The sequence below is a fragment of the Apium graveolens genome, chromosome 2 (assembly GCF_009905375.1).
Source record: "Apium graveolens cultivar Ventura chromosome 2, ASM990537v1, whole genome shotgun sequence".
In the NCBI taxonomy this organism is placed as follows: domain Eukaryota; kingdom Viridiplantae; phylum Streptophyta; class Magnoliopsida; order Apiales; family Apiaceae; genus Apium; species Apium graveolens.
Genome location: NC_133648.1, coordinates 318,316,350 through 318,327,165, shown reverse-complemented (window position 1 = coordinate 318,327,165; position 10,816 = coordinate 318,316,350). Strand labels below are relative to the sequence as shown.

At 30.6% G+C, this 10,816-nt stretch overlaps 2 protein-coding genes across 2 annotated transcripts; one reads left to right on the top strand and one right to left on the bottom strand.

Annotated features, from left to right (window-relative positions):
• Positions 1 to 890: 890 nt before the first annotated feature.
• On the top strand, positions 891 to 2,669 carry LOC141704699 (protein FAR1-RELATED SEQUENCE 1-like). The gene is made up of 4 exons (XM_074507890.1): positions 891 to 974; positions 1,119 to 1,348; positions 1,539 to 2,251; positions 2,608 to 2,669. Exons 1-4 carry the CDS (start codon positions 891 to 893, stop codon positions 2,667 to 2,669), a joined length of 1,089 nt encoding a protein of 362 aa, XP_074363991.1.
• A 2,519-nt stretch (positions 2,670 to 5,188) lies between these two features.
• On the bottom strand, positions 5,189 to 10,225 carry LOC141704687 (uncharacterized). The gene is made up of 10 exons (XM_074507883.1): positions 10,095 to 10,225; positions 9,882 to 10,007; positions 9,203 to 9,289; positions 8,390 to 9,073; positions 8,168 to 8,308; positions 7,934 to 8,062; positions 7,746 to 7,841; positions 6,220 to 6,381; positions 5,973 to 6,133; positions 5,189 to 5,372 (listed from the first exon to the last, which is right to left on the bottom strand). Exons 3-10 carry the CDS (start codon positions 9,206 to 9,208, stop codon positions 5,189 to 5,191), a joined length of 1,563 nt encoding a protein of 520 aa, XP_074363984.1. The 5' UTR covers positions 9,209 to 9,289; positions 9,882 to 10,007; positions 10,095 to 10,225.
• Between the last annotated feature and the right edge of the window lie 591 nt (positions 10,226 to 10,816).

Sequence of the window (10,816 nt, the reverse complement as noted above, 5' to 3'; positions counted from 1 at the left end):
TAAGATAAAGGAATCTGATTCAAAAATCAGAATCATCGCATGCATCTAATATTGTTGGTAATCAAATTCGAAAGAGGAATACAATCACCAAAAAATGTGATTGTAATGCGAAAATTATTCTTAAGTACATTGGTCCTGATGGCCCCAATAAGTATGTAATTTCCACTTTTGTTGAGGGCCACAATCATCTGTTAGCTTCTGAGTCGGGCAAAGAGTTTCTTCGTGCGAATAGAACTATGACTGCATTTCAGCGGCATTTTCTTTTAGCTACTGCAAAATCAAACATTGGTGCTTTAAGGGCTCATAGCATCTATACCTCCTTATTTAGTTTATACTCTGATGTTGGATCTACTACTATGGATTTTCAAAATTGGATGAGAGATATCAAGTTGTATATTGGAAAGCATGATGCAGATATGTTACTTCAAAAATTCAAGATCAAACAGGATACATCTGATGGAGGGTTTTTTTATGAGTATGAGACAGATTCAAATGGTCACCTCACTCGTCTATTTTAGGCTGATGTTCGTGGTCGAAAAAATTATGATGTATTTGGTGATGTTGTATCTTTCGATGCGACATATCGTACTAATAAGTAAGTATTGTAAACTGTCTATCAGTTACTACTTATTAAATTAAGATTTGATGCTTTAGTTTTATTTTGTCAAATTTGATTATTTAATATACACTTTTTCTTGTTTATTTTATACTTCAGGTATGGTATGGTTTTTGTGCCATTCATTGGCGTCGACAATCATTGGAAGAGTTCCACTTTTTCTTCTGCTTTACTTAATTCTGAAAATGAGACAAATTTTACATAGGCATGTGAGATGTTTCTCAAAGTTTTTCGCCGCCCTCCAAAATGCATAATTACTGATCAGTGCCTTGCCATGAAAGTTACAATTGCTAAAGTGTTTCCTGATTCTGTTAATCGATACTGTATGTGGCATATAATGCAGAAGTTTCCATCCAAGGTATATTTTATTTTAAATGACATTTTTTTTGTTTATTTGTCGCACATATAAACAAATATATTGTGATTCTTATTACCTTGACTTATATTTATTAATTAACTTGCAATGCTTAAAGTAACTGTGCCTTTTTTATTTTGTATATAGGTTGGTCCTATTTTTTGTGCCGAATCTGGTTTTATGGACAAACTAAACAAATTTGTGTGGTCATCGCATTTGACGGTAGCTGAATTTAAAGAAGGATGGAATGCTGTGTTGAAGGAATTTGGATTGACTGATCATGTATGGTTGAAAGATATATATTCTATGAGGAAATCTTGGATACCTGCTTTTTTCAGGGACAAGCCAATGGGTGCACTGCTTAGAACCATGTCAAGGTCAGAAAGCACGAACTTTTATTTTAATCACTTTGTGCAGAAAGCAAATAAAAAGCTAAATGATGGAAACACATGTATTCCACAATCTGTAACAGAAAAAGCAAATTGAAAAGCATGCGTCTCATATTTACACTCGTTCGATGTTCTATAAGGTTCAGAAATAGATTAGGTCAAGTTGTTTCCATATTAGTTTGGCAAGCCAACCAATTGTTGTTGATGGTGTAAATAAATATGTTGTTCGTGATAAAAGCTTTGATGAAAAATTCTTTGTGGTTGAATTTAGTTTCTTGAAGAATGATGTTCAGTGCTTGTGTAAGCTTTTCACCAGAGTGGGTTATCTTTGTAGACATTGTTTCTATATATTAGGTCTTTGGGGTGTGGAAAGAATACCTCAGCAATTCTTGTGCACTCGTTGGATGAGAAATGCAGAGCTCAGATTCTCTAAATTAAAGTTTGGTAAAGAAACAGAACGTAGCAATGGTTCTATAATTAGAGACACATCAAAACAAATATCGTCAGAATTTCAAGCCTGTTTCGGAAGTGTCTCAAGTAATGTTGATGGACTAAATTTTATGTTGGATGGGATGAAATCGTTAAAAATCAGTATTGCTGATAAATTTCAGATTTATGGTGTTACGAAAGATGATATGCTTCAAGAGTGCTTTGGTGTTAGGCCTTCTGGTTTGAGCAAAGTTCTTCCTCCACTACAAAGCAATAACAAAGGGAGCAGAAAAAGGATTGCTGGCCCTGCAGAGTTAAGTTGTGATGGGAAGAAGAGAAAATTAAGGATGTGCAAAACTTGTAATTCAAAAGGATACCATGATTCACGCAAGTGTCCAAGCAAACTAATTCAGCTGCAAACAAATTCTTCTCTTCAGAGTGTTCAAACTACTTTAAATCAAGGTATACAATATTCAAATTTTGATCTCATTATCTTCAAGTTTACCTTGATCAAAATAATAATAGTTTTAATTTTTTTTAATCTTTTGTTGATCAGAAAATGTGATTCCTGTATTTGAGCAAACATTTTGAATGAATTGATATGATTTACCTTGTTTGTTATCAACATTCTAAACTTCTTGATTATTTAATATTCTTTTTTGTTATTCATTTTGTTAAGCAGTCATTCTAGCAAGAGGTCTATACACATATTCATTTTATACAATGCCTTAACTATTTTCATACATAAATTATTTAACAATGCATTGTTGTTGGATACTATTATTTTTTTATTCATCACTATTTTGTTATCTGTGCAGGTAATGTACAAGAGTATCCATCATCCAGTCAAATACTTGTTGATATGTCATCTGGATATTAAGGATGTTGTGCTGAAAAGGAATTGAAACATAAATGTGAATTGTGATTTTTAATTTGTGAATCGTTATTTTTTGAAGCGAACTATTTCATGTAATGATCTGATAGGATACGTTATTTTTACTTTAATTTTCAGTATAACCAGATTGCTATTATAATGTAATGACATTTGAATGTTATGATTCAATATCTGGTCATTTTATTATTTCCACAAAGAATGTTTTATATTTTTATGTTTCGGCAATCTTTCTTTGGTTGTTGATAGTTATACAGTTGAAGGAAAAATTAGGGTTTAGGGTTTAGAGTTTAGGCCCTAAACCCAAGAAACCAATTGGGTACATTAATTTATTAAATTTTAACCCTTTAGGGTTCACAAATTCCTCTTTTGGGTTTTAGAAATACTCCAATATTTATTTGATTGACACCATGAGTTTTGTTTCTGCTTATAGCCGCAGAAATACTTTCTAAGTTAAAGCAAAGTCATAGAAAACACTAAATAATAGAAAGCTTTTTTGACAAGTACTAAATGATTATGTTTTGCAATGCAACATTAAGTCTGAAAATAAAAGTATCCACCATCATAGATTCTAACAAAATTTTTGAAATGACAAACACTAATTTCCCACAGTCTGACATGCTGACTTGATTTCTTTAAGTATCTTCTCCTTCAAATAATTGTATTTTGAGTGCATTATCTTTGCAACATATATTTGACGCGCTTTTTCTATCTGCTTTTTCTGCTCATAATTCTGCACCAAAATATTAAACACTAAAGTTAATTTTTCAAAGTAGATACACAGTACATGTTAATCATCTACAATCATATATAGTCAGTAATATTGTTTTTCTTGTCCATCGAACCAGTATTTTGCACAACATAAAGTCTGTGTAGCATTCACAGTTTACATTAATTTTATTTGTAACAGATCATTCAATTCCTACTAAGGATAATATATGATGAATCAAATGATAGCTTGTAAAAAGGGACATTTTAAATAATTGCGTTTACAATATACACACTGTAAGATTTTGATAATTAAGGCATTATTGGTAGATGACTTGGTATTTAGTAACATGAAATGCCTAGATGAAGTTTAATAGAGATCAAAAAAATTATTCTTAGAAAACTAAAACTTTATTGAAAATGAAGGAAATTTTGAGATTCGAATTAGATAATATGTGTTATCCTTACCTCTTCAGTAGCAAATTTGCAGTCCCAGTTGCGTAAGCCATTCCCCATGTAGGTTTCCATGTGGTTCATTGCAAACATTCCACAATCTACTTTATTGTTCTCAGTCCTCCACTTCATTTCCAAACGTACAATTGGAGCATTTTTTAGTTGCATGCTCTTTCTTTGGCTAAATTGTTCCAAGTACTAAATAAAGTTTTCTTTCTAAAATAATATAATGAATAATATATGTTAGGATCTGATAATTTTAAAGTTCAATTTCTAATTATTAAAAGTTTATAATATTTACCAAACTCTCTGGTATTCCATCATAAATTGATATCACATTTCCACCAAGTGCATTGTTATCAATAATTTCAATCTTGATATTTTTCATGTTGAAACACACCACATAAAAGTGTTCCACATAATGGATTGCAAAAAACATCTGAAAATAAAAGCAATGTCAACTTGAAAGCATATAGTAGTTTTTTTACTCCAAATTTTAAAACTGCATGATTGATTATTTACCAGGTCTACATCATTGATATTAATTCCATGCCTGTTGAGGACAAAATCCAAATTGGAACGGAATCTCACAAATTTCATGTGCTTGTCCATACTATCAGCTCGAACAGGATTTGTGGCTGTCAATGTTCCAATCTGCAGAATATATTTTAAAATAAATCCATGTATTAATAACATGCATTCCATATTAGTCCTTCTTGCTTCTGTTATTCTTTTGTTTCTTTATTTCTAATTTAAGTTTTTAATGACTCTCCTACGTGCAAAAGTGCGTGACTGCATGATCAATGATATTTTGCTATCTATTACTAATCTGTGTGTGAATTTGTCTGCATGACAGTATATATCAAGTAATATAAAAAACCAGTAGTTCAAGAATAAGAAGTCTGAATGCCATAGTCTGATATTTGGGTAACAATTATATATTATATAGGAGGAGAACAATTACAAAGATTATATTAGCTTAAAAAAATACAATAGACTGGTTGTTGTATGACATAGTATAATGTTATTCTATGCAAGTTGATAAAAAATAATTATTACCGTGGTCATTGTGTTGCAGAAGAATCTATTAGGAGAGTCAGCTGATCTATATTTTTCTTCCTCGTTCAATATGGCTGTATATGTATCTACCACATTTGTATAGATCTTTTTGCCAAACTGCAAACTTTGGATATGGTGCTTTATGCATGTTACATTGTTCCAAAAAAAAAACTTCTTCCCTGAATAATGGATTAGTGTTACAAATATATATTCAAAAAATATAAAATTCTTCCCTGAATTATAAAGTGGTTCTATTAATTCATAATCAAAGAGAATTTATATTTTTCTTACATTGATTTTTCTGATTTTGCATTGATCCATATCCAAACTTCATCCTCTGCTTTTGTAAGTTTAGTCCTATTGAAGTCAATGGTTCGATTGAGAAATGGAGATTTCTGGAATTCGCTGACTTTGTGCTCCCTTCTTAGTTTGTTGAGACCGAACACTACTTCTTTAGTTTGTTTATCAGATCTAACAAAATCAACAATTTGACCAGCAATTGTAAGTTCCCCAAGGAAATCATCTATGTCATGTAGCTTATTGTAGGCTCTATCAAAATCATTAAGAACTAATATATCAATGACTTTCCAGTCATTTTCTGAGAAATCAGGTCCACACACACACAAATTTGGAGTGCACTTTGATTCTGGCCAATGTAGTTCAATATTGTTTCTGAAATAAAAATTTAATGTCATCTTATTAAATTAAAATAATAAAGTGAAAAATGAGTTATAATTACTAAACATAATATTCATTAACGAAGTTAAAAGAGTAGACACAATCATTCTTGTAAACTGAAAATATGATATTCTTTTTATACAGATTCATTAAAATTGATATAAACATAAGACTTACATTTAATCATGTATAAACATAAGAATCTAATTTGACACAAATGAACTACATATTCAATATATATCTTACAAGAAAAAAAACATAAAAAATGTTGAAAATTGAGAAAAACAAACTTTATTTGATTAATAAAATTTAAGATTAATAGTACCTGAATCAAGGATGAATTGTAGCGGGCATACATAAAAAATTTTGTATTATTTTAATTATTTGTTATACCTTTTTTCTGCAGCTCCACTTATTTTGGCAAACTTTTCTTGAAGCTCTTTCCACTTTTCGTTGTTTGGGAAAAGTGTGTTAGCTTGTTTCAAGCTTTTCTTGATTTTTTCATGGATTGACTCCATTTGAGTTAATTCCACCTCAAGTTGTGATATCATTTCCTAGTTCCATAAAAAGAAACAATTTAATTGCACAATTATGTAAAATACAAAAAAAAGTATAAATCAAACTTACGACCACATTATACCTGCTCCGTGATAATGTCAATGTTAGTATGATTTTTTTCAATTTCCTTTGCAATTGACATAATATCACTGTCAATCAACTCTTCATCTGAAATGAAGAGGCTTGACCTTACTCCTTGAATTGTTTCTTTTGGAGTTCTCCAAATATTGTTTACTTCAAATTCCTGTACAGTAAGTAATGTAAAATAAGCATACTAGTCCCTTGCAGTCATGTACTAAATATTAAATATTGTAAACAATGTCAATTATGTACTACAGAATAATAAAAAAAGCTACTATTACATGTGCATAATCGAGTACATATACATGAATGCTTAATACATAATTAGTAATGCTTAATATTGGTAGCTACGCTCGCTGGTACAATTAAAAACCAAGCAACACTTATAAATTGGGAACGAAATAACTGACCCGAATATATATTCAAAAATTAGTATAACTGCATATTATAATCATGATAAGTAGAATTGTATACGTTCAGAACAGAGATTGGTATCTGACACAATCACTTAGGTATGAGAAGATCTAAAAATACTTAATCCTTGTCAGTGAATGCTTTAAGATACATTAGGTCCAATGAATGGTATCACAAAATTTTATTGATGCCACCATTCTAACAGTAACTTGATATCTCGTTCTCCATTAACTTATGCAAAAGAGCTAATTGCATATAACTAGACATCTATGGATGTCATATTTCACATGCAAAAGGTTAGTGTTTATGTACTATGACCTATGTAGGTGTGTATGTAAACACCACCACGCTTAGCATTTTAGTACAAGTGATTGTTGTTAATAAGTCAGATCTTCATTAAGCTTAATTGCTAGAGAACATTCCTTCTGTTGACCCATGTGACTTACATTCTATTAAACAGTTATGCATGTACGTAATATCACATTGGTAAGCTATATTATCAAATTACTTAATATTTATCAAATTGGTGCTATTGATATATAAATCTCTCAACCAAAAGATTTTCTAATAATACACATTGTGTTAGCCTGCTTTGAGATATAGTTAGCATTAGTACGCCCGCCTAAAAAATTATGCCACTCTCTGTCTCCTTGCACTCGTGACTCAACCAACCTATGTAAACTTACTGAATTTTTGGAAAAAGAAGGTTTAAAAAGAATGTGTTATATGTTTCCATTTAGAAGAGCCAAAATATATATTTATATGAAAAAAGAGGCTTTAGGGAAATAGTCTGCCTGGGTCCTAGTATATTTTAAACTCTGAAAAGTGTGTAAACGAGATCTTCGTATCAGTTATTTTTATTGCAGAATGCAAGATGTTCCGCGGGAGCAAACCTGATTTGTAGCGAGTCAGTTATCAACCATGACTGTTGCTCCAGTACAGAGTAACTTGACTCTTATATTACGGGCATTTTAGACTACAATCCCTGTATAGAATCTTATACTACACTTCAGATTTCATAGTATGGTGCCACTGGGAATATTCCACAATATATTACAGGCATTGTATATACGTTATACAGAGAAATGGAAAACATTTGAGAAGATAATTCACCTTGTTGATAAATTCCTCAACAATGTCAATATGATCTATTTTGAATCTCTGCTGCCGATCCTCATTTTTCTCATCAACATGAATATTGTCAAACACCTATTATCATTTTATACAAAAAAAATTATAAATTGAAATTCAAAATGTTAATTTTTGATTCTATAATGTAATTGAAATTTATTTTTGTATACCTCAGTTTGGTTATCAAGATGTACTGTACTTGGGTCATTATCTTTTTTATCAGTTAATTGATCTTGATCAGATAAAGTATTCTTTATAATATATTCCCCTTCTTTGTTTTGTGCCTTGAATTTTTCAACCTGCAAATATAAAGCACTAAATAAAGTACTCTTTGTTTTATAATAAACTTTTAGAACATAAATGCTAGTTATTGAATTAAACGTTCAATTCTAAATTGAACTTACAGTTTGTCCTTTTCCAAAACTATCATTATACATTTCAGCTTTGCTTCGGTTTGCTATTAATGATGTCTTCCATCCAATGAATGGTGGTAGTGTCCTTTCTACAATTATTCGTTCATGTTTTGTTCGATCGAGGTAAAGAAACTGAAATATAAAACCAAACAGAAATTAGATCAATTATAAATAATATGTCATGATGGGAGAACATTTTAGTATTTTACTTACGAGAAGGAAGACAAGTGAACCCGTATAGTATTGTGAATGTGGTTTCTTCCACCATGACTCATGTGCTTCCTTGATATTATCTAAAACTGGTTTGCACCAATTGAAGCTTTTTGTATTTTCATAATTTCCTTTGAATCTGAGTGCATATTGGCTGACATTTGCAGTCTTATCCGTCCTTATGAACAGATTTGTCATGAGGACCGTGAAATTTTGTTTGAACTTCTCATCAGCTTCTGTGGACATTCCAATTGCATTAGCCACCATCAACTCAGTTATCCTCTTCTTATTAAATTGTGCCCTCCATTTGTTATATACAGATCTATCCTTCTCAAATTGAACAACTTGTTCACCTCTTGGCAGTCCCAAAGTCAAATTTACATCTTTCTCATCCACCTTGATGCTTTTATTATTAGGGAAAAGCATTTCAGAGTTATTGTGGTCATACCACCATAATACATTGATTCCAATCTCACGGGATATGGTTCTCAACTCAAATGATAGTAGTGGACCAAACCCAACCTTCGTCACCCATTCCTTTTGATCTTTTGAAAGTCCACTTACAACTTTTGAGAACGTTGACGGATAAGCTCTTACCAATAATATTTTTGGCTTTTCTTCTGGTACATCTTCTGATTCTTTACCAAATTCTTCACATCTTTGTTTCTTTGCCTTTGTATATTCAGCCTGAAAGAACAAAAAAAATCAATATTTTAGTCGTACAAAATCTGTATTATATTCATTCTGACCGATATCAAAGTTGCCATAGGAACATGAGAATTCTAGCTTCTGTAAAATAACATAAATATAAAGTACCTGCATAGGAGTTTTTCTTTTTTTTGCTTCATTCTTTTGCCTTTGTTATTTTTCTGTATTACCTCTTGATACCCCTACACGTTCAGCCTAATAGAAGAATAATAGGAAAAATGTAAAGTACATAACTTAAAGGTATACTAATATTTTTTAATCAACTAATAGAAAAAGTCAGAGTTAAAGCACTATAAATTTACGTATTAAATTATTAAATACCTCATCACAAGTGGCTTTACTTCTCTCAATTCTTTCTTTTATGTTTGTCCTTCTTTCTTTTCTGCCTAATTTTCTTGGAGGAGTCTTTTCAAAATCACTATCAGTTTCAAATAAACATTCCTTTTTCTTTTCTACACATCCACTACTCTGATATACAATAAACAAGCAAAAAGTTTTTTAATATTAATTTTAGATTCATATTTAAATATGACCTATATATGTACCATTCAATATTATGACGACATCATTAACAACTAAAAGTACAATCCTATATCTTTTATCACAAACTACATGAAAAAATATATAGCATCAAGAAAAGTGTTGTTATCATAAGCCTTATCACAACCAAGAAATGAAAGTAAACTATATATTCTTAAAAAACCTAAACTAATTGAAGTAAGCAAATGTGTCAATACAATTGATATTATCATAAATGTCATTAAGATAGGACATAGATGCTTCTTACTGGAATTTTTATTTCTTCAGTCTGTGCTCTGCTAATTGGAGTCATTAGCCTCAGTGATCTTCGTTCTGGCATTGTACCGACATAAGTGCCTCTTTTCTTCTTCTTTTTTTCCTTTTTTTTTCTTTCCTGATAGAATGAAAAAAAATATCATAAAATATATTATTAAAAGTCATGTAAATTTATATGCAGTTAACATAAGGTTATAAAAATTACTTCAACATTTATGTCTAAAATTTCCTCCACTGAGTTCTTTACTTCATCATCTTTTGGCAAATCTTTTACAATCTTCGGACTTAATTTTTCTCCCCCTTCAGCAAATAACAAATCTTCCAGAACAATGTCATTATCCTACAATACATTTAAATAATTTACATATTAATACAATACAATTCATTTTTGTCCAATGAATATTTTTATAATATATTTAAGAAAAGGGGTACATAATGAACCTCTGAGTCACTTAAGTTTCGTTGTGCCCTCACTTTGATTTTGATTTTCTTTTTCTTATGCTCGAATTCAGACTTTCTAATCTCTTTCAACGACTCCTCATTAAATTTATGCTCTTCTTCAGCTGTAAACAAATATTGAGATATAAATGTTAGTGCTATTATTTACTTCTGATGCTAGTAATTGAAAATTTTAATTCTTACATGGTTGTACAGTTGGTGTAGTTTTGTCTTGAGAACTTTCTGGGGTATATATACATAAAGCCATGAGTGCCTCACTTTGTTCAATATTGCAAATACCAGAAACATGAGGTAATTGAAAATTACTCTCTTTATCATTGTTCTCTTTCTTCTTTGAAATATCTCTAATATTAATTACTTGAATATCTTCATCATCATCCTCTGTGTCTTCAGTTTCCTTCAGCATAGTCTCAAACATTGATGGTAATTTTTTAGAAAATTCATCTACATCATCATCTTTGAACCAGT